The sequence below is a fragment of the Micropterus dolomieu genome, linkage group LG11, assembly GCF_021292245.1.
Source record: "Micropterus dolomieu isolate WLL.071019.BEF.003 ecotype Adirondacks linkage group LG11, ASM2129224v1, whole genome shotgun sequence".
Classification (NCBI taxonomy): Eukaryota; Metazoa; Chordata; class Actinopteri; order Centrarchiformes; family Centrarchidae; genus Micropterus; species Micropterus dolomieu.
Genome location: NC_060160.1, coordinates 15,488,934 through 15,513,835, shown reverse-complemented (window position 1 = coordinate 15,513,835; position 24,902 = coordinate 15,488,934). Strand labels below are relative to the sequence as shown.

The window sequence follows — 24,902 nt, the reverse complement described above, 5'->3', positions numbered from 1 at the left end:
ATTAACCAATTTCAGTAATCAGTTGCCAAAAATGTTTGTCATCAGCTTGACATTGACAGAAACCTGACATTAACAATTTCAATTCTAGTTAATTGCTGTATCATTTGTATTGTTGTTTTGATTAATAGCGTTTCATCATTGTCTTACTTTTAAATTATCAGTCACTCAATTTGCAGTTTCTTATTCTGCTTTTGTTCTCCTGTCATTGTCCTTATACCCATCTCCTTGTTTGCTACCTGTCTGCCATCATCCTACTTCCCTCCTCTCATCGCTTCCCCCCTTCACTCTCCCTCACCCCGTCCTCATTCTCTTCCCCTTGCCAAAGCAAATGGGTCGATAGGGGAGTAACTGATATCCAATTAGAAAGCTATTGCCTTGTAATGGACAACCCACTGTACCTCTGGCAGAGTGCCTCTCAAAGTCTGTGTGTGTGTGTGTGTGTGTGTGTGTGTGTGTGTGTGTGTGTGAGAGCAAACATAAGAAACATTAGCCAGACATCCAGCTACTGGGGAAATGCTAACCAGGTGAAACGTTCATCAGGTTATAGATAGATGATAGGGTTTTACTTCGTCACCTCCCCGACAGACGGTTTTTGTACACGGTCAACTGACACTGAGTTGTGGCTAGGTGATGTAGTATAATTCATTCCTGAATCAGAAACTACATTGACAGCTGTAGATCAACAACTCCCTGGTTCTGCAAGGTAAAATTAAGTTTTTTTGTCAAGGGAGTCTGGTGGCTTGAAGAGAGCGATATAGCGATTGTTTCTGGTTGAACAAAAAGGATCTAACTCTTTAAAAAAGGTCTATCTCTGTAGGGATTATGGCTGAATGATTTTGGGAAGAAATCTAAATGCGATTTTTCTGCCAGATATTGCGATTACAATTTGATTTGCGATTTAAAAAAACAAAAACAAAAAAAGTTCAGTGAAAGTTCAATATTTACTGCCAGTCTATTTTTGATGGAAGCAGCGTCAAGCATCACAGAGCAGATGAACCGGGCAGGAAGTCAGACACAGAACGGCATAGAGAATCCGGTCAATTTTTCAAAATAAAGCAGGCAAAACGCTCTTGTTCTGAAATGCCCCATGTGGGATATGTAGCCTGCGAGAGCAACACAAAACCGTCTCACAGAGAGCTGTTATCCGTAGTTGAAGCACACAAAATGAAATATTAACAACAGTGTAAGGGTAAACAACTTAGGGCTAAATGCTCTGCTGCTGAAACACTTCAGTGTGAGTTGACGCCGGACAAAACCGCGGCACAGCCGCCGCCTGTGTCAGTTCGCCTGACACCATGATCCGACGTTATCCTCCTGTTTCGTTTGTTGTTGTAAAATGTACACACCCTGTGCCCGCTCTGATTAGTGAGCAGAACCGTAACAGGAGCTGCATGGGCTTGTGATTGGTTAGCAAGTCTGTCACACAAGGATGACAACAGAATGAATCTGTAACTGCATAACTGTTTAAAACGGGTCAGATGCGCTGTATGTCTATAATAAACCTATATTTTAATCGCTGCCTTTAGGATTAGCTTATCGCGTACTTTCAAATCGCAATTTCGATTTGAAAACGATTAATCGTTCAGCCCTAGTAGGGATCATTTCCTCAGTGTTGTCAGACAATTACAATAACAACCCTGTCAGTGGCAAAAACAAACACTTATGTGGATGTACTGTGACCAGGCGCAATTGCCGGCAAGGCTGATTTAATTAAATAATCAGGACATGTTACCAGATCATCACCACATCCTAAAAATACAACAGAAATAAGTGTATAAGAAATAAGGAACTGAGACATAGAATTAGTCAGACACAAAACAGTAAGTTAATGTACTATAGTCACTGAGCTGTATCATCCTGTACCATTTGACAAAGTCATGACAACCTCTTTATCTGTTTGTCTGTAAAAGCCTGCCAAAGAAGTTTTATTTGCTACAGTAATTAATAGAGCACAAGCTTCTTTAAATATCTATAAACAGACACATTTTACAAATGTAGTATATGGTATTTATTGTGCTGGGCTCAGTTCTCCAAGCTAAGTATTTTATGTTTAATTACAGGTATAAATTGTTCTTATCCCCAAAACTACTAATTTTACAATACCGTAACATATAATGATGTAATCAAAAGTTGTGATTCAAAAAAGATGAGTGTAATTATTTATTAAGCTTCTCAAGCAAAGGAAAGTCACAGCAACTTAGAGCCATGCACATGTTAATTGTTTATAGGATCCCAAGCAGCGTCTGCCAGAGCAGCATGCTTGTGGATGATGCATGAATGCATCTATGCATACACTTAAATTTGCACACCTTTTTTTATTCACACACACACACACACACACACACACACACACACACACACACACACACACACACACACACACACACACACACACACACACACACACACACACAAAATAATTTAAGCTTCCATTGCACAAACACTCCTGCTGTTCTGCCTTAGAGGGCACCTGGCTGCAGCCCTAGAGGATCTGCCTCACAGATGCTGCAGGGTGTTGGTTTATTTTAGGACGTATTCCCACTCTGTCAGACGCACAAGCTTGTTTCTGAGTGTCACTGGAGAAGACATTTTTGAGATTGTTCAATAGTTGAAACAGTGTCTTAAGAACTTTATTTATGTTTTTCCACTCCCTTCATCAGGTTATTATTACTGCATTCTTAACCCTTTTATTTTTCTGGGCGGTTCATTGAATCCACCCACCTTGTGCTCCCTTGTTCCCTGCCAACCCCCCGATGCCCTTGCCCTCTTTGTTGAGTCACTGCTAACACATTGTGGCATCTCTCCTCTCCTGGAGGGCTTGACGTCGGTAGCATCACACACTGTGCCCTTCAAAGACCCATCTGGTGGCTGCTGCTGCTGTTGAACTTTATGTTTGTGCGTGGATGTGAAGGGAGAGAAGTGGATATAAATCTGAATCTGATCAACACACACATTCATGCTCAATTATGGTGCCGATATAAGGAGTCTTGGAGCTAGAAGTCAAGGGAATCCGTTAAGAACATAGTGTGATGGTGACCGTCACTATCCTGTCTTGTGACTGTAGATTACACATTATTGGCTACAAAGGTCTGGCCTCACACAGCTTATGGTGTGACCGTAGTTTCATAATGCTGTTATTTCCTTTTCGTTATTACTGTATGGGATGACAAAGCAGGATGTGGAAGGTAATACAAAAAGCAAATAAAGTCTTATATAGTCTAGTGTACGGAAGTGGTAAAGAATACTTTTTTCAGTAAATAACAAACCAGGAAACAATGCCAAGAAAATGTCAAAAGTTGAGTTCAAAAAAGTGCCTAATCATTCATAATGTCTGTCTCTCCACAGGTACTCCCTCCATTTCCTGGTGCAGAGCGGTCTGTCCTACAGTGTGATGGTCTTTGCTGGCTTGGAGCACATGCACAAGTAAGTGCAGGTGGAGCACAAATTAAATGCAAAATTTCATTAAAAAACTTGCACGGTTTTCCACCAGATTTGTTTATTTGGCTTCACGGTTCCTGGAAGTGTCAGAATCGCACAGGATTGTAAAAAGCCTCTTCATTTCCCCCACATTAATGAACCTGAAAGGGGAAGCGGAAGCATGACAAACACATTTTGTCAAAGCCAGTAAACCAAAATCTTGTTCAGAATTTACAGATATTAGATGTTAGATAAACAGGAGCACCCTTCTGTTTGTGTCTTCATTCATTTGTCTGTGTTTTTGAGGCATACAAGCCTGGGTCACCATGATGATGGCAATGATGATGATGATGCCCCCAGCCCTCCATCTGTGACCATGGCTCATCAAGACACACACACACACACACACACACACACACACACACACACACACACACACACACACACACACACACACACACACACACACACACACACACACACACACACACACACACACACACACACACAGACAGTCTTTGATGTTATTTTTTACCAGAATTCAATGTCATGAGTGCAGGTGTAAACAGTAGATGTTTCCCCCTGGGGAGAGTGCTCTAAATAGACGCCAACAAAACATTAATCACATCAGCAACTGCCCTCAGAAAGAAAGGACTGAAAACCCAGTGACAGAATGGCAGTAGCGTAAGACACAATACATGTTTAGCCACACTAGAAGATGGCAATTCAACAGCTGGCAGTGTCATATGACATTATTCTTGGAAGCGTAACCCTCTACAAACAGCATTAGTGTGCCTTTAGGCTGGTGGTTCTGTCTGTCGTGTAAGTGGGCAGATAAGCGTCCACTCCCTCTTACTGTAGCTCTTATAAAACTGAAAGCTGGCTGTCATCCAAGCCAAACCAACACACCTCCATTACTTCCAGAGATAAAAAAAATGCACCCAGCCCCCCCAGGGTGATGGCGCAGCTCAGGGGCAGAGAGGAGGAGAACCACAGAGGCAGGACACTGTTTCTCAATACCGAGTTCGCCAAGTTCGGACTTCTGTACTTTAAAGCTTGGGAATACAAACTTCCAGGAACGGGAGCACGCCGTCAGTCATTCAGCAATTGGAGCAGCAGCGAACTTGATGACGGCCGGACCGTTAGCGGGCGGGACCTCACATCTCCGAAAACGTCGTAGCAATTTTTTCAATCAGCTCTGTCTTGAGAAATCAACCACATATTTGGAGTTTAAACAACTGTATTCCCTCATTAAAAACTCTTAAAACTACTATATGTGACACAAGAACATATAGTAGTTATATAGTTACTTATAGTACACACAAGTATTATAAGTTGCAGTTCTGAGTTTTCTCGTCCGACATTTCCGCTTTTTGGCAGCAAAATGTACTTGGCTAGATGCGGACTTTTGAATTGGAACAGTACTTTGGCTGCGACTTATGACGTTTCACAAGTCCACAAGAACACAAGTGCAGACAAGAACTCAGATTGAGAAACCTCCCAATGTTCAACCCATGGCTGTTACTCTTTGAACTACACTTGAATTGGCTGCATAGATAGTCAAGGTTTTCAAAGCCATTGTTATGTATATGTATATTCGTATATACAAGAATGAGGACTAACTGTGGTTCCTTCTCTCTATACAGTCCGCTACTTTGTATAAAGTCACAGTACCTTTTAAAAAATGTGCAGGTCTTAATTTAACATACTGCTGTATCATGTGCATGACAATATTTTAGCAACTACAGTTTTTACATTTTGTTTTCATGGTTATATTTCCACTTTAGTTTCTTGCCCCCCCTTTATGTTGTTCTTAGTTTGTCTCTCTTTATTTTATTTGTATGTTCATGTTAAAAGAAAAAGAGGAAGCTAATTTGCTCTGCTCTCTCAATAAAACCAGACATAGAAGTAGTTCATTGGTAAAACTCTGATCTCCATGCCCCAGTCAGTTATCCCACCTCATAATGTTTTTGCAGTATTACACAACACGCTGTAACACCTGCTAAAGATAAAACTGCTGAGTCAAGATAAAAATAAATCAGTATAATGATGAATATATACGCTTTTACCTCCACTAACACCTTTGGCTATAAGACTTGTTTGCAGTTATGCTCGGACAGAGTTTGCAAACATACTCTTAACAGTGCGCTGCTCTCAAGACCGTTGCACTGTGTCGGGACCTGTGTTCTCTATTTGTTGTTCTCCCATTCAGATACCCGGCAAGGGGAGGGGAGGGGGGTGGGGGTTGTACAGTGTTTGCAGTGTGACAGCTTTGTGGAGCTGCTAAAAGTACTTTTTTTCTGGACTGTGGGAATGACTGTGAATGTAAACCCGGCTTAGTGTGGCTCTTGACTGACCACTTTGTTCAATGGTGAGGTGTCATATTTCATACTATTCACTCTTGCATCTGGATCTCTCACTCCCCCACTCTCTTTGACTGTTCACCTGTTGAATGTGGTGAGCAGACAGGGAATGTTCTGGACGCTTACCTACTTGCCCCAAGTTGGGAAAACAGCACTGCCTGCTGGTTGACAGCTGGGAGAAACAGAGAACTGTGAAATCCTGAGATATGGGGTAACCAATGGGGAAGGCTGTGAGAGTAATGTGTCACTGAGTGGCTCCAAGATAAGTTTTGACATAGAGGTTGGGGAAGGGCAATACTGACAGCTGAGGTTCCTCCCTCTAGCTGTTTACTCAGCCCGACTCGTAACCTAGCAGCCCAAGAATACTAAATCGAAGCAGACACTTTCCAGTGCAGGGGCACTAAACATTAGTTCTCTGGGATGGTCTGCCCACTCATGACACTACTCTATTACCCTGCACGCATCTCCAGTTACAGCCATCTAATCCTCAGGAGGGCTTGAGTTATGGATACAACTTCTGTCTGTAACATAAGCTTGCAATTGGATTTCGTATTCATTTTGGTGTGAAAAAGCATGATTGTGAACCTGACGGTGATAAGTGCCTCGTAGTTGCATACTTAACAGATGGAAGTTTGTTCCCGGATCTGTTTATGCATTTGAGCAAGCGGACACGCGCGCGCGCGCCTCAGGTCGTTTACTATGTGTACACAACCTTAGAGAAAAGTCTTGGGAGTGTTCATACATTTATTTATAGCCTGTCTTTTTTTCATTTTCATTGCTCCATGTACAGTGTGTACTGTGTATCTATACCTGTGGCTCCTCATCTACACGTTGACCCTTCTACCGCTGTCCCACAGTGGGAGACCAGCCCTACTTTAGTCCCAGACTCCAATCCGATGCCTTGAGTGGAAATGAAACACCCCCCTCTGAGCTGCGAATTACAGAAACACAAATCAGATGAGGATGAAGACAGAATCCCTGGTGGGCCCACTGCAAATATAGCTGCTGCAGCACATACAGTATAGCTCAAATCCTCACTGATAATAACTGCTGCTGTGTGCTGCCTGTAGAGAAAGCTGATCTTGGTGAAACAGGGTTGTTGCTAATGATTGAAATTGTTAGCAGAGTCAATAGAAAAACCTAAAGCTTTCTTACAGTGCAAAAATGTCCATTTTATATCATGTTGTCTGTAGTAGTGAGCATATTTAGTCGTTGTGTTAAAGCTAGTAAACTTTCTACTTTTCCTTTACTTTTAATACGAATCAAACAGCAATTTGGGAACTCTGGTCATCTTATCTTGACGTTGCTGGAGTGGTCTGCAACAGGATATGGCCACTTGCTTCATGAAATTGTCAAATTAGGTAAAGCCCCATTGTAAACAGTGGAATAGGACAACTTACTGTAACTTACTCTATAAGTAGGATTTTGGTTCAGGTGTTTCTTTCTACCGTGTATAACAAACCACTGAACAGGGAAAATAAATTAATATATTCACTATTTTTGCCTTGTAGGTTTTCAGTGTACTGCAGAGAATAGTACCGAAATTGGGAGACATTTGTGAATGAGGTGCAAAACATGATTTATTGATACACGTTTAGGCACAGATACAGAGTCCGTCGCCCTGGACTCCTGGCAGTGATGGTATTACCCTCTTGGTACATGCTTGGAGGTATGGCTGGGCGATATGGCCCAACATTTATCACAATAAAAAATTTCATACCATTCGATATCGATAATTATCACAATAAATGCCAAATTATTATATATTTCGAGTTAAAAGGCTGGTTATTGCTTTTTAAAGAAATCAGATGGTTAGTTGTGTTATTAAACTGTTCTTTATGGTCAGAACATGACAAAATCTCCTTTTTTAAATATGCTGGAGTAAAATTAAGTAAAATCTTTTTTCAGTCCCTTTTCTCAACAAAATAAATATCTTAATAGAAAAATTAAGTGCTAATTCGTTCATGATCCAAATGAATTAAATCAAATATTTATTGACAATATATTTAACATTTGTTATGTTATTGTGGAAAATTATATTGCGATAATTATCATTATGGATTTATTGCCCAGCCCTACTTGCAGGTCCAGATTCCTCTAGAGTTCTAGCCAATAGTGGACAATGTTAGCTGAATACCACTTATGTTGTCCAGTATAGAAAAGTTTATGAATGGGTGGCCTAGTAGGAAGCATACCACATAATGTCATATCCATTTTTTGTGGTTGGTTTCCTGAAACCAACCATTGTTCCAAAAATAAATTACTCAGCGTGAAACACACCTTTTACCTAATATTACTGAATGTGTCCACACAGTACACTTCAATGAGCCCTGTTGCTGTAGGACTGATCTCCCGAGATCCTGAGAAATATTGTGTACACTGAAAAGCACACCAAGTGTGGGTTGTGCCTTCTCTAAAGGGTTTAGTGATTAATAGTAGTGTGTAATCTTTGTCCGAGTTTTTAGAGGCTGAGATGGATCTTGAAAGGTCTGAAGATATTTCATATCGCAGCAGCATGAGCGGTTAGAAATTCTTGGCTCCAGAGTTTAGATGGTGTCCTGGACTGCAGATACAGTAGGCTCTCAGAATCAAGAGGTCCCGTTGTGTCCTATCATTGTTGTATTCCTTCTCAGTGCAGCACAATACTCTTATTGTTGGCAGCAGAGGAATGGTAGCCAGCTAGCTTTGACTTGGACTGACTCTGCAACAGTCTTGTACAACAGGCTTTAGTGCTGCTCTGTGTTTGGTCTTCTGTTGAAAGGTTGCGTTGTCCTCTGTCTTCAACCATTGACAGTGACACATTATTGGAGCCTCCTCCTGCCTTTTTGTCCAATTTTTGACCCCCTCCCCTTTCCATAGCTCTGCCCTGTTACCGAGGCTGCTGTCTTTCGTACTGTACAAGAAGAAAGTCTTTTCTGCTATAGATATAAGAACAAAAAGATGGACTATGTTTATTTTCTCTCCTCCGAACTTTGCATTAAGAAATTAGATTGACAGTTAATGTTAGAACATATTCATCAAGATTTCCCTACTAGTTTTTGGCCTTTCAATGCAAAATTTTCTTATTCTTACATGTGTTTCACCTGTTTGCACTGCGTTTATTATGTATTAATGTCCTCATTTCTCTTTTCTTTCCTTTCTCCGCACAGGTACTGCTTCATTGTGACGCTTGGCTATCTGATATTGTGTCAGATCACACGAGTCTACGTGTTTGACTATGGCATGTACTCTGCAGATTTTACAGGGTAAGACCACAGAGCTCTCTAGAGTATTTCTGGTTCTCCAGTAAAAACTGAAGACCTACACTGGTCTTAATTGTGGATGCTCAAGTGGAGTACAAATAAAACTTAAAAGAGATGTTACCTGTAAGAGTCAGGGGAATATTGGATATGACTCAACCAGTCTGAGCTAAACCGAAAGAAGAGCATGTCACACTGCTGTGTCCCCAGTTGATAGCGACTAAAGTTCCTCGTGGTTGGTTCCAACTCCTCCAGACTGTCTGACAATCGAAGCAGACAGCCTGGACTCTCAGCAGGGGTGGGGGTGGCCAGTTGCTAAGTAACCTAATGCAAACCCATACTGCCTCTGCGAGGGCAGAGATTTCACTGTTTCAACAACATTTTCTTGTAAATGTCAGTGTCATTTTTCTAAAACATCAGTGTGAGCCTTATAGGCAAATGTACTTTGTTTTACAGCACCTGGTAATCTTTAATTTTCTTAAGTCTTTTGAAGCTATTTTATTGAAAGACCAGAACATCTCAGGCTAGTTGCATGTTTTGACTATATATCTAAATGCAGGCTAAGGCACACAAGAGCAGATATTTACAATCCTTATTGAAAGAGAATGCCTTTGTTAAGTCAAGAGGAAGTGGGCTGAGTAGCACAGGGCCATATTGGGCCTAAATAATATAGAAGAAGTAGAGAAAGAATAGCTAAAGGAAGTTCAGAGGTCTGCAGTTACCCCGGAGGAAACTTCCCATTGTGGAGATACTACTGCAGCTGATACTGTTTCTATTATTACTGGATGAATTGGCATCTAAGGCCAGTAGTTACCCATGTAAAAGGAAACAACAATGATTGAATAAACATGGGCCAGCAGATTAACACAATAACATCTTCTAAACTAAAAAAACAAGCATTTATTATAAAGGTGATGTATGTATGAAAATAATGTAAATGTCAGCTTGTTAAAAAGCCAAACAAAACATTGTGATGAGCCGGTTTGTTTGATCTTTCTCTGCTGTAGTGCTGCTTTCTTAGTCTACTGAGTGCAGTGGTTTTGAAATCTACACACATTAACGTGGCCTTTATCTGTTTGATGCTCTTCATTAGGCCCATGATGGTTATAACACAGAAGATTACCAGCTTGGCGTTTGAAATACACGATGGTAAGGCGGGCATCAAAGCGTCTCTAAAGTGTGTGTGTGTTTTCAGGGTGTGTGCATCCGCTGTGCAGAAATAAAAAAGTGGCAGACGTGACAGAAGTGAAAATGGTTCAGTTCTCTTTGGAGTTTAAAAAACAGATCACATGGCCATGCTTCCAAGCCAGTAGTCAGTTCTGACAATGGACTAGTGAACCAGAAAGAGGGCAAACACAGTTATGTAATGACCAAGTATGCACATTCTCCCTCTCTTGCTGGCTCTCTTAAAACACAAGCTGAATTTGAACTAGGCTGCATACCTTTTAAACCATGTATGGTAATGCTTTAACCATTTATTAGCTCAATGTGAAGCACTGTACGGTAAATGTAGTCCTGTGCCACACTAATACTGAAGTCAGCTTTTTGAAACAAATTAAGTTTGACATTTCTGCTGTGAGTTACTGAAACGCCACATGTGCTAATGAGCAATAATTAAAGATGGAGAATTGACACCAAGGTTAAAATAAACAAGTGCGATCAAGTGTCCGAGGGGCTTTGCGATTAAGAGGAATATGAGTCACACGTAGCTTTTTAGTTCCCGCTTGTAGTCCCCTCAGAATATTCTAGCATGAACACAATCGCCAGTCTAGTTTATCAATGTGTGTGTTGGCTCGTACATGCATGTGGATGCAGTTTAAAGTAGCATAGTTTTTTAAATTCTGTTGAGGTCACAGATTCTCCGAGTCTAATGAGAAACTAAGACCGTAATCTCCGACCTTGGAGAACTGTCACACCCTGATACCTGTGTGCTGTTTATACTTACGCATACTAGCTATATTTTTCTACAGTTAAGTTATCGTTGGTAATCCAGCTATTATTAAAGCACCAGTGAAGCTGCTTCATAATTCAGTCATTTGATTGGGATCATAGGTTTAATTGTGGCCAAAAGAGCAGCAGAATCTAACTAAACATAGCCTTGCACGATGAGCCGTACACTCAACTCCTACACGTTCACCATGATGCCAAATCTGGCCACGAGTGCTCAGTCTAATGAGTTATGAAAGCCGCAGGACTTCATAAACAAAGAGCGGACTGAAAAACAAATATTCCCAGACATTTAGCCCTCCAAATAAAGCACACTTTTACAGACCTTCTCAAAAACAACAGTAACTACTTTGAGGATGTCTAGCCAAGGTGAAAATTGTCCTCCTGGAATATTTATCAGAAAGGAGCCAACGCAAAAGTACAACCAGAACAGTGGAACAACCTGTGTTAGATGATGAGTCACTTACTGGCCCATGTGTTGAAATGGCAGGTACATCCGACGACCGGCTAGGTTTGATATACCTGCACGCCTTGAGAGTCCGAGCTTGATCAGAACACATTTTGTGTGTGTGTGTGTGTGAGTGAATGATTCTCAGAATATGATTTTCAGCTGTCCATGTACATACATTTCTATTGTTTTAAATGTGACATGTGTCTCTTTGCATCTGTCTGTAGGTTTGGCCAAGCGAGATGTGCAGCTGACTCCCACTCAGAAATACCTTGCTATCAGGTATGTGACTCAGGTATGTTTTTACTGCTTCAGGTGATGGGCCCATTCAGTCAAGTTGAGTCAAAATGTTGACACTGTGTTAAATTAAAGAGTTAATGTACTCTGTGATTTTTAATAAAGGCTTCATTGCCTTCTGCACAGGAACTCACCACATTGCCCCCTTTGCAGGCTCTCTCTGGTGTTATCAAGCAGTTGTTAGGCACTAAGTATCCTGGAAACCACACATTCACTACTTTCATGTGGCCGGTTTGAATGCCCTACCCTCTACCTATCTTGCATTAACAGCTCAGATTTCCTTCCCTGACAGTTACTATTTGAGACAGTAGTGCAGCTGAAGGTGCTGAAATAATGGGGAAAAAACAGTTCATAGGGAGATGAGTTGCTACCTTAGGCTAACAGGGAGTTAATATGTGACAATAATATAACAGTTAAGTGACAGAGCAGAGAGCAAGGCTCACATCTTGACATAGTGGTGACCAATGTGCCCCTAAGGTCCCAAGTATGTGTACGAGGCCCCAAACCTTTGTTTCATAAACCTTTGCTGGGCTACTGCGAGTCAGCCGCTGACTCTGTGGTGGTTACTGGGAAGGTGACGAATTAGCAGTCAGAACAAGTGCTCCTCTTCAGGCAGTTTGATTGCTACCTTGCCCGGCAGATTAAATTCAGCAAGATAGGGTAAGAGAACATAAAAGTCTTCAGTCAGTCAAAGCCATCAGGCACTCCTTTTTTTCTTGCATAGTTCAATAGAATAGACCCCACTGGTTTCTCAGTGGACAGGTAGCCATTGTTACACATGGTCTGTTCTGCTATTATACTGTATTTTAAAAACTGCTGCAATACATGAAAACATCCCATCACCCCTTCCCCCAACAAATCTGCTCTTCTCTCTTCCCGGTGGCCTTTAAGGCGGATGCCCAGCTTGCTGGAGTACCTGAGCTACAACTGTAACTTCATGGGCATCCTGGCAGGGCCCACCTGCTCTTACAACGACTACATGGCCTTCATCGAAGGAACGGGCTACCAGCCACGCCACCAGGAGAACTCCAACGGCAAGGAGAACGGGAAGTACAAGCAGAGTGAACCCTCACCCAAGGTACAACACAGTTTATACCACTTGAATAGAAGGGCATACATCATGTGAAGTCTGCGAACACTGTGGTAAAATAGACTTACATTTTCTGCTACGGTGTGCGAAATACATTCTAAAATGCACTAAGCTCTCAGAGTGTTTTTTTTTTTTTTAAATGCATATTTAGGTAATGTTTGAAAAAGGCCCATACAATAGTAGAGCAGTTTTAAGGGGTGCGGTAATTAAAATGCGCTTACAGAATCTGAGACGTTATTGAGAATTTAATGATGCAAATGTCTAAATCTTAAACCTAAAGGTTATTTGTGTTTTCTTTTTGCATAATGCATTAATAATTTAATTACACTACCAGATTTGAGTGTGTGATCTCAGAAGAGAAAGGAACAGAGAGAAACACAAGCGTTGCTAAATATAAAACACAAGAGAATGCTCAAGGACTTGCGTTAACCTCGAGTAAACTTAACAGAGTTTTTTTAAGTACAACCATGACGTCTCCTAATATGGTTATTGTTGTTTTTGAATATAATTTGGTGCAATGGGCTGCTTATTTGCATCTCGTTCTCTTCTTTCACCTCTACCCAGAATGACGTCATCTCCAAACTGTGTACATGTGCCATCTCGCTGGCCATCTATCTGTCGCTGTGTAAGGTGCTCCCAGTGGAGCACGCCATAGACGATGACTTTGTCAACTCCACACCCTTCTACCTTCAGGTCATCTACCTTTACTTGGCCATGCTGTCTCTGAGGCCAAAGTACTACTTTGTCTGGACACTTGGTGAGTTTGATGTGACTTTATTACTGAAGTACGCATTTCCTCCCACCCATCTGACCACCCATATGTATTTGATGGTTGGCGTATCAAAAAGACAAGCAAACACTGAAAAAGAGCAAAGCTCTGGTATTAGAGGAAGAGAAAAAAGTATTGGCCTTCAGAATCACATATTTAATCAAATAATGGTTGTCAAAAGACTCGGAATGTGAGTTACCCTTGAAAGTACCTGGATGGCCTTGTGTATCTCTGTCTTCTTCTTTCAATAATGAACTTAGACTGAAGACTGTGCTCCATCTCCTGGAAGAGTCAAATTGCTTGACTCAATACAAAGTGAGTGACTTTGGAGTGAATGAAGCTGGACTGTGAATTTTATATAGGCATCTTACTACTTTGGTTTTATAATGCTACCACTGGTATGAATTCACTGAGCTGTTACAGGTTCAAAGAATTGAGCTATTTTTAAAGTAGTCTGTACAGTATGTTGAGATGCAGCCTAAAAAGTCTTATTTAACAACGTTTCCTGAAGCAACAGTGCCATCTAGTGTTGAACTGTACAAGCTAATGCTATCCTTTGCTGTTGCTGTTGTAGTACTTATTTGTACCTTTCTCCTGCAGCTGACGCTATCAACAATGCTGCCGGATTTGGCTTCAATGGATACAACAAAGATGGCTCCCCACGTTGGGACCTGATATCCAACCTCAGAATTCTGGACATTGAGGTCAGGCTCTTTTTACAAGACATATTATATCTAGATAAAGGCCTTTCTCAACTAAAGCCTAAAAGTATATTGTTTTGGGTCCAATTTCAGTTTGCCACCAGTTTCAAGAGTTTCCTAGACAACTGGAATATCCAGACAGCTCTTTGGCTCAAAAGGTAAACTAATACAGTTTGTTATACTATACCTTGCTCAGCTTGTGTGAGAGCAAGCCCTGGCTGTAGAGGGATGCTGAAATATAAGCATAAACCTTTCATATGTTTCTACTTGAATTGTTTTGACCAAACACTGGATGTGTGTCATGGCGGTCTTCTCCCCAGAGTGTGCTATGAGCGCTGTGCCATCAACCCCACTGCTGCCACCTTCCTGCTGTCGGCCATGTGGCATGGGGTGTACCCCGGCTATTACCTGACCTTCCTCACTGGCATTGCCATGACCATGGCTGCACGTGCAGTGAGTACATACACTGATTCTGTCTATATAGTACAATCTATGGTTGGAGCCAAATATATTCAGCCAGATAGATATAGATGATAGAAGTCATGATTATACAATAGTACGTTATGCTCTGATAATATAGAGGATGAATCCCACAGTTATTATGGATATATTTTATTAATTTTTTTGTTTTTCCATTGTTCTGTAAGAGCTCTTTAGATTTACCACTTAGCTACTTAGCATACCCACAAACAAAATCTCTTTATGGAGAGTAAGAGGATAATAATAAAGTAGTATGCCACATATACCTCATGTGAAAGTGTGAGGCCATTACCACTAATCTCTGCTAAGCCAGACCTCTTCACTCTAGTCTATCGAAAGAAAGAGACAAGAGGGTATTTATATAGAGACAAGTGGAGTGGTGATTTACACTGTATAATTCTGGATAAGAACGGTCTGAAGGGTTGATTATCGGAAACGCAGGTGAGTTCCTGCAGGGACTTTTTTCTTCTTTATCTAAAGTAGGACAAGGAGACCACTGACCCAGTTACAGCATAAAACTATTGGCCACTGCCACATGGACATGTTCAGAGATAGATTTCTCTGAAGAGTTATGAGATGGAGAAAGACAGAGAGAGAGATGGGGAAAAAAGAGAAGGATGGGCAGATTATAAGCAGACCTAGGCAGTGTAATGCCTGCTGCCACGAAAAATTTCAGGAAGTAGGTGAGTTGGTTCATTTTGAGTCTAATTTACTGCACGGTGGAATGGCAGGAATGCATTTTAAAGTTTACAGATTAATGCATGTGAAAGTTATTTTGAGAAACTCACAGGATGTTTTTTCTGCACTCCCAGGTAAGGCACAACATCAGACCGCACTTCCTGGGGTCTGACTCGTACAAGTGCATCTATGATGTCATCACGTGGGCATGGACTCAGGTCGCCATTAGCTACACAGTGGCGCCATTTGTCCTACTTGCTGTGGGACCCTCACTCAAATTCTACAGGTATATGTGTGTAGCGGCTAAATCTAAACTTGAAGCCACTGAGGGTTGCATAGACGGCTAGTGTCTAGTTACATAAAGAAATGTGCTCTTGCTATTTTTGTTCAGATTTATTGTTCACCGTTAACGGTCTTCAGGTAAATGCAGTAGTCCACAACACAGTCAACAAAGATCCACTGAGTCTAACATTTCCCCACTAAACACAGTACAGCTTATAAATTAATATTAGTGCTCCCCATCCATCTAGCAACTGCTGTCGCCTGAGTAAAGGTTCCTACATAAATTGTGTTTGACGCAAAGCAGAAAGGTGACACCTGGACTGGACCCACAACACAAACCTCCATATATGGCTCTTACAGTGTGTTTGACTGAATTGTATATTGAAACTGATACAATATTTCTTTGAGCAGTATTGTTGACTGTGGAGTCCATTAAACCAAATATCTCCAAGAGAGAATACTATAGCCTCTGCTTTTCACAAAGAAATTATGAGAGTTTTGTACACTGCTGTTGTGTAAAATAGTTGTTATATTAAGCATGGAAATGCAGTTAATTTGGCACAGTGTAGAAATTAAAACTTTTTCATTAGCCTGGTTCTCTGTTGTCAGGCTGTAACAGTTAACAAGACAGCTTAATGAACGAAGGCTGGGGAGGATTGATGAGGAGGACATAAAATGTGCCGCCCTTACATTGCTCGTTCTCTGCCCTAAAATAAAGTCCCAGCTATGGTCAGTGTCGTTCAGACGAGGACTGCACCTGACTACTAGACAGGCAGTGTGAAACGGATGCATTAAAGGAGCAGAGATGTGGGAGAAGGAGGAGGCAGAGCTGGAAAAATATCCATGTATGGTGCTATTGTTTAAGTCAACAACATAATAAGCATAACTGAATAGTCTGATAAGGTAGATTTCTTTCCGTATTTAGTTAGGTTAGTTAGGTTAGTTTGACACAGAGAGCGTATTGTCTCGTTCCTTTGTCAGCAAAAAATAGCTGTTTTTGCTAGTTTTAATCTAATTTTCCTGCAGCCTTTTTTTTTTTTGTCAACCTGAAAATTGCAGTTTCCTTCTTCTCATACGACACACAATTAGCCATTCCCCCCTAACTTTGACTAATAATGATGCTAATGACTATGAGGTTGTCAGTGCCCCCGCCTTTCGAAAAGCCTTTCGATGTTTACAATTGTTGTTTATAGGCACAGTGCTAATGCTAATGTCAGCATGCTAACATGCTCACAGTCATAGACTGTATAAAAGAAGCGGACATAGTCATCGTGACGTCACGTTGGTTTGTGGACTGCCATTTTGAAGCCTTGAGTTTGGGCGCCGCCATGTTGATTTTTTGCAACCAGGAGGTGCCTGGAAGTGACCATATTTGGACGAGAAGGTGGAGCTAGTTAGCTTGCTTAACTAGGTGCATCTGTAATTCACGTTAACTGTCATGTTAACAGGGCTGACAATTTTGTCTAGCGAACAACAGTATTAAAACTAAATGTACTCACCAGAGAAAGTGAACAGCCAATTCCTAATAAGCTTTTTCAGTGGCGCTGGTTAAATTTACACAGTGTTGTGGGTAGGAGTCATTTTAGCCTGATTGACAGGTTGCCATGGTAACAACTTGTCAATCACAGATAATCCTGCCCATACTCTGCTTTATGGTCTATTTTCCTCTAAATGGGACCATAATTTATTAAATGAACATCACGTTGTATTGAAGAAGACATGAAACTAGCGACTGAGACCATAAACTCATTTGGAAAGTGTTTGCTGAGGTAATAAATCAGCTGAGAAGTAGGGTCATTTTACCAATATTTCTAATGGAACCGGACTTCTTTTTGCAACCAGAAGAGTCTCCCCCTGCTGGCCGTTCAATAGAATGCAAGTTTATGGGATTTCCGCATTGGATTCACATCTCAGACCGGAAGCTTCCCGCTTGCTCACAATGACCAATCTAACAAGATGTTAGCAGGTATAATGTTTCCCATGTTCACCAACCTAGCTCAGTGTATTAGCATGCTAACATTAGCTTATTAGCACTAAATACAAAGTACAGCTGATGGGAATGTCATTATATAGTTTTGCAGATTTTTGGTATACTGTATCATCAGCGATATTACAATTCATCCTGAGGGGAACACAATGTTTGCACCAAACTTAATCACAGTCCATGTTGTTAATAGTTGTTAAGATATTTCCATCTGGACCAAAGCGGTGGACCAACTGACCAACATTGCCGCTCTTTGTTTTTTTGCCACACTAGCGGCATGACTAAGAAATTTACATCTTTTCTCCATCTGCTACTTATAATAAACTGTGTTGACATAATTCTCACTTTGGATTTTTAGGTCCTGGTACTTCTGCTTACATCTCCTCTGTCTCCTGGTGGTACTGGCCCTGCCGGTCAAATCAAAACGCCGGCAGGCCAAAGAGCAGGACGGCCTACAGGACAATCAGACACACCACAACAGCACAGACAACAACCAGAACCCAGAGAGACAAAGCCACGTGAGGCTCAGGACAGCGTCGCACAGTCCCCTCAGCAGCAAAAACAGTGAGACGAACTAGAAACCACTCGGAGCTGGAGCGTGGCGGGTCTGTTTACCTGACAAAAGAACCAAATATCGGACTCTCTGAAAATCCTAACAGACAGAAAAACACAAGTCAATGTTCTGTCAAAACTTCCAGTAGCAAGGATGACAGCAATCACACTTCTGACATGGATAAGAGACCAGGATGTAACAATGGCGACGGTGTAAACTAATGAGTGATAGTGATTACTTTAGTGGAAATTAAGACTTCCAAGCTGCCTTAAACCCTCTATGTACTCATCTGGTGAAATAGCCGTTGGATGGTACACTGCTAGATGCTAAATGCCGTTTCACCATTGCGGCGTAACAGAACAGAATAGAAGTGCAGTATGTGGAGGGTTTTTGTCATTGTCTGGATAGAAGCCTCTGTTTCGGTGGAAACCCAAAATGTGTTCATGTAAAAGAAACATAACCTTTTATCATCAGCTGCCAATTTCAAACAGGCCTTAGGATCCTCACAACGTTGTATGATTTCTATGTCTTTAAAAAAAAAACTATTGGAGAAGAATTCCCATTGTACCTGTTTTGTATTTAGATGTGTGTGACAACACTATTTGAAATCCATTCTCAATGCTTTTTTTTTCTTGGGATGAATTGACTTTGCCTGACATAGAGAGTCCCAAAGTGGAATTCACATCCTGCCTCCTGCAGTGGTAAGTCTAAAAGAGGCACACGAGGTATGGATTTAGATTTCTTTTTATATTTTTCATATCTGCTGCTTTTTTGACAAACATGACTCATAAGATAAATGTGTGTTTCAAAGGGAGTTTATTGGCCCTATCATGACTTAAATTTTTATATAATTAAGGATTTCTGACCTGGGGCTCAGGGGTGTGAATTTTTATTTTATTTTTTATTTTTTAATGCGTTCATATTTTTCACACAACAGGTTTCCTCTGCAATGTCTTGCCTTTCTATTACAAGTATCCAAAAACTATTTAATGAATGCTAATAAAATTGTATAATTGGGGAAACACAGTGGATTGTTAACGTCACTGTTGAACACTTGCACAGTTTAATTGTTTTAAATCCTACAAATGTAACAGGAATCTAATCACATTCCCACATTCACTGAAGACTTATTTAATGGTCCAAAGGTTTTGTAGTATTCTAAACCAACTGAATGTAAAAGAAAAGTTTCCAATTTGATGCACAGTGCTAAAAAATGCACATATTGTGTTCGGGCTGCAGATGAAGTGTGCGATTTGCATTTGTCTGTGAGGAAATGTGCTACAGTTATTAATGTGTATGACATCATAATATTGTACAAAGACATAGACCAGCTGCAGTAAATGGTCTTATATCATATTGTGTGCACTTATGTTAGAAAAGGGGCTGTTTCAGGGCGCATTTACTGTAGGGTGTTAGAAACACTGCTTTCCCATGTTGTTTTAGTCCACCTTAAGCCTTTCAAATCATCTACATCTATTCTTTACAACAAGCAGCAGTTCAAAACAGCCAACCATGTAATTCATTTCCATTTCACTAGACATTTTCATGGTTTAGTCGAGGAAATGTGTAAACGAGGTGAAAAGGCACTGCACTGTTGTTTAAAGAGTCAAAAGACACATTTTTCCGCCTGTATCTGTTAGAGCAGGAAAGTAGTCTGGGGATTTGGAGCCCACAAAATCATAACCACAATGAAGTTGTGCTTGTTTTTCTTTCTTAAAAATTGTCAGTAAATTCAGTAGCACATGCGTTACGTAAAATAACAAAGCAGCAGATGTGAGGCCTCTTTCATTTCTTTTTAAGATTTTCTAACATTTGCATATTCCTGCCATAACTGTTTGTGTTACAAGTATTCGAGTGATCCGTACATGTTGATGTGGTCTCATGTAAACCATATTTTGTAGCCTGGGCCTTTGTGTAGGCAAGTGTGGCCCACTTAAGGGAAGGGGGTGTCATTCTATAAACATAACGATTATTGCACTGCATGGCCACCCGAACCAGCAGATCAATGCAAACTGCTCCGTATGTCCAAAGTGCCAAATCAAGAATGGCGCATTTTATTTTGTGTGTATGTGAGCATGTGTGCGTGCGTGTGTGTTTGTGTGCGTGCGTGTGTCCCATGTAGTATGTGTGTGCTGCGCCTGTGTAACATGATGGTTATTTTTGTGTCAGAAGGAAATTTAATGAAAGATTTGTATAACAGTACCTTAAAATTCTGATTTATGTGGCAAAATAAAGAGAAATTATTTTTAAACACTAAAATTGATGTTTGAAAATAATCTGTTCCCCCCCGAGTAATTTCATCTAGGGGCATGCTCATTCAGCAAAGGGAAAATCCCTACAACAGATAGTGTCCCTGAATTGCTGTGGTGCAATGTCGCTGCATTATTACATTAGACCGTTTTCACGGCAGACAGACATATTCACTTGTCTTCGCAGGAAAATCAAAGGTGCAACAAATTTCATTAATGATGGCTCGGTTCCATTAAGTGTCATGACAGTGTGCCAGCATTCCAAAGCCCTGGAACTAAATGTCATACAGATGTTGTTAATTACAGCTCTGCTTTTTCTGTTATGACATGCCAAATTGTCTCCTGTGAAAAAGGTAAATTACACAGTTAGTGACGATTGTATTTCTGCAATACTGAAATGTTACAATATAACATACTGTAGATGTTAAAGAAAAAGAAGTCCCTGCAACGCTGGCTGTCTGCATATGATTCTGAAATTTGAAGTTTAAGGAATATTTAGGGGGTCTTATCAAAATATTACTGTTTGGGCACCTCTGTCAACATGACATGTATTTGCAATAGGCCTTTTTCACACAGGACATGATGACATGTAGGGGAAGCACAGGTGTAAGTGATAAAATTAATAACGGCTGCTTCCATTTCAGAGTAGACACTTAAATAGGTCGGAGCCATCGGGTAACACCTGTTGATTTTCTGCTATGACAAATCAAAATGTCCGCTTTGACAAAGGCCTATGTTGGTAAAATGTTCTGATGAAACAGTTTGAACTGAAGAGTAAACTCAACATGCACTTTACAGTAGTATGTTGCTGTGACATTAGACTTCCCTTTCTACCACTATGGTACCCCAACATCACTCCCAACTGTACAGATGTTGACTCTGTGTCAAACACATTCACAAATCCAATGTTTAAATGATTATAATTCAACGGTCCAGTATAAATTTAAAGCGACCAAGACTTTTTTCAAAGTAAATGTCAGTCGTGTGTGGGCATTTTCTGGCTCCAATACTCTAGTAACATGTTACTGCTCAACATGCTCTCATTTGCTTAGCACATTATATTGTAATAAATGAACAATAATCTCTAGGCTCCTCATCTGTTGTTTAATACATGCGTATAAACATAAAATAAAATAGGAACTAAAGTAGACAACTGTGTGTAAAAATCAGTAGTGGAAGAAGTATTCAGATTACTCTATTATGAGTAAAAGATATTATTAGCACTTATATGAAGTATTGATATTGCAGAAAATTACCCCTGTGAGTGTTATTATATTTATATTAGATTATTATCACTGATGGATTCAAGTGTAAGAAGCATTTTAATAGCTAGTTGAGGTGGAGCATATTTGAGCAATTTTATATTCTGTTGGGTTGTTTAATGTACTGGACAACTATAATATTTTATATTCTCATTACAGATTTTTAAAATCTGAATCTACAAAAATGGTAACACATGTCGTGAAATAATATTTCTTACTACTGCTCAAGTAAAGAACAAGTACCTGATGATGATGATGGAAGAGCCCATCATCATGGTGAATCATTGAGTTTTTAATCGACTGGCTGAAACTGGGGTTTTCTTTTGTCTGGTAAAATAATACATGTAGTGTCTGCATTTTACAGTAGGCTATATAGTGCAGAATAGTTATAGAAATGTCATTTGTGAGTACTGTTGTTCAATTCCAGGTAAAATTGGTTACAATGACTCAGTATTAGTGGAACATGTCTGGGTTTAAACTAATTATTTAGAATGGTGCAGCCTAATCATAGATAATCTCCCCAAAGTGGGCTGTCTTTCTACATTGATTTATCTTGCGCCTTACTGCTATTTCCCCATTGATGCAAAGCAGCCTCTGTGAAATAGTGTGCAGCTGTGTGCCTATTGTACTTCCAGGCACTTAAAAAAAGCAGCTCTTTCCTTGTTTAGTTTACACAAATTCCCCAAAGTCCAATTTCAGGCAGTGGAGGAGGGTAGGAGCACCAAGGCACCATTGCATCATAGGATCAAAGTTTAAAGACTGCTGTTTGTCTTCAGTGGTATTTGACGACTTAGTGGACTTCTGTGTTTCACGCAGAACAGATTTTAAATGTACTTAATTATTAAACACATGGATAGCTGTTATGACAAGTCCACTTGTTTTTTACAGAGAGAACATTTTTAAAAATTCAGTGCAACATCCAAACTGTCAACAGTAATCCTGTCAGAGAGGGCCCTTCTAGTAGACAAAATATAGGTGTGTGTGTGTGTGTATTATGGGGGGCAGGTCACACCACTGTAACCGCAGATAGTAGGAGGCGGAGCTACTGCTACGTTACTGTAGCAGCTAGAGTGCAGGCAGGTTAACGTTGCTGTTAAAAACATAGAAGCAAAGAAGCCACAGTATGCCGTGAAAAGCAGTACTTTGACAATATTCTCCGGAGTGGAATCAAAACAGAAACTGTTACAGTGCATCCTAACCTAGGTAAGAGAACTTTGGGTTGTGCGTTGTACCCTTTATCCCTTTAAGATGTGATAAAAGTATGTATGTATTAGGACCTGTTGGTGAGCTAGCCACTCTAAGCTAACGTTAGCCTGTTAGCCGTTGGGAGTTTCGCAAGCGAGTGTTTTGCTGTTGCTTCCTAGTGATAGTACTAAACACGGGAAGTCAGTCTGTTCGTAACACCGTTTTCAAAACCAAATCCACTACAGACCAGAATAAGTATATTATTACTTTGTGTAGTCACGATTGAGACCACACGTGTGTGTGAGAGTGTCATCCAGATGTTTACTTTTTTGACAACAACAAAGACACGCACTTAGATGGGCTGTTAGAAATGAACTTCAAGGTGCAGATGCAGGCAGAAAACATACACCCACAGTATGTTTATCACCACTATGTTGAAACAGTGTCCTGGTTGGCTGTTTGTCAGACCTTCAGTTTCTCTCCAGCAGCTGCTGCGATCAGGGATTTGTTCCAAGCATAGGTTAAATAGATAACCTTTCAGCTAAAACCCAGATCCGCCTCAAATATTACATAGACTGACATGAAAAGACCAGTTCCGGGTTTCGCTATTATAGTTTTCCAGACAACTCAGTTAAGCACTTTTTCTTGGAGCAGACCCCAGTATCTGTTAGGGAACTGAATCCTCAGCAGTTTCATACCCACATGACAAGCCTTAAAGAGCTGACAGGTTAAATTTAGAGATCCCATCCAGTGCTGCTTACCAAGTTCACATTTGTCTGAGTTCAGATAACAGCTCAGCTGACAAGGACTTTATTTGAATTTTCAACAAGAAATCATGAGGTCTGTGTTTTAACATAAATACTGGACCATATCTGACCTGAGAGTAGGCATTTCTGTATGTTGATATAAATGATATTGATACACGACAACATATAGGAATAAAATCACAGCATTTTATAAATACCTATGTTTTCAAACTCTGCTACTAGTACGACATTGATAACAATTTATTTATAGACCTTTTAAAAATTTAGAAAACCACTGAAACCACCCCAAGCTGCGGATTAGGATCCTATTTGCAGTACTGACAGTAACAGTATTTGTAAACAGCACAATACTATTTAAGACTATAGCTTCATTATGATTTGAACAAAAGTAAGCTATATTTTATTTACAGTCCTGTACTGGATAACTGTATAGTGTGTTTGAATTGCACACAGTACTGTAATTTAATTTGTACAGTTATTTGAAAAGTGTTTGAAACAGCTGTACTGTATTTGTAAACTGTAAGTAAATTTTAATAAATAATGAAGCTGTCTTTTTAATTACTTTACAATCATATAATAAATATACAGATGTAAATTAGATGGTAATCTGCATGAAAAATAAAGAAAAAGGAAATAATTTTGATCATAATAATCATTCTTATGGTGATCAATTTGCAGCGGTTTCCACAGTAATTTCCTTTGATTCAAATTTTCTTGTGCATCTTTTTCCTCTTGCATGTTAATGCATGCTAAAAGCACTGCCTTTCTCTACAGAAGTAAAATGATTTGTCAATTAATCTGTAACTTCACTGAAAGAAAATTAATTGGCAAAAAAGTTTAAGTAATTCTTTAAAGCAAAAATGCCTAAAACCCACTGGCTGCAGCTTCCTTAAGTGTGAATATTTTTGAATAGTACCTCTTCTACTATTGTTTACCTATAGTAAACAATAGTATCATATAATAATGGCCGATAGTTAAATAGACAGTGTTTCAGGATTTGTTTATATTTAGTTTATCTATATATTGTGGCTTTAACTGAGTGACAAGTGTGATAATCTGCCAGTGATGGCTTCCATTAATATAATATCCAAATCTTACTTCATTGCATTACTCATAAAATGAAATCAGGCCAACGTCTTAATCGTCTCTCTAATTTGTCTGCATCAGTTGGTGTCGAGCCAGCACATGTAA

The 24,902-nt window shown here is 40.1% G+C and overlaps 2 protein-coding genes across 2 annotated transcripts in view; both read left to right on the top strand.

Moving 5' to 3' along the window:
• The window catches only part of mboat2a (membrane bound O-acyltransferase domain containing 2a), a 47,414-nt gene extending 26,907 nt beyond the window's left edge, over positions 1-20,507 (top strand). The window contains exons 3-13 of the mRNA XM_046061811.1: positions 3,346-3,423; positions 8,930-9,025; positions 10,113-10,168; positions 11,642-11,696; positions 12,603-12,789; positions 13,366-13,558; positions 14,171-14,274; positions 14,365-14,429; positions 14,592-14,724; positions 15,564-15,715; positions 18,054-20,507. Coding sequence (XP_045917767.1) covers positions 3,346-3,423; positions 8,930-9,025; positions 10,113-10,168; positions 11,642-11,696; positions 12,603-12,789; positions 13,366-13,558; positions 14,171-14,274; positions 14,365-14,429; positions 14,592-14,724; positions 15,564-15,715; positions 18,054-18,273 — 1,339 coding nt within the window. The 3' untranslated portion in view covers positions 18,274-20,507. The remainder of the gene's footprint in view (positions 1-3,345; positions 3,424-8,929; positions 9,026-10,112; positions 10,169-11,641; positions 11,697-12,602; positions 12,790-13,365; positions 13,559-14,170; positions 14,275-14,364; positions 14,430-14,591; positions 14,725-15,563; positions 15,716-18,053) is intronic.
• A 2,289-nt stretch (positions 20,508-22,796) lies between these two features.
• Positions 22,797-24,902, top strand: part of kidins220a (kinase D-interacting substrate 220a) — a 47,863-nt gene continuing 45,757 nt past the window's right edge. The window contains exon 1 of the mRNA XM_046061810.1: positions 22,797-22,962. The gene's annotated coding sequence lies outside the window, so the exon portion shown is untranslated. The remainder of the gene's footprint in view (positions 22,963-24,902) is intronic.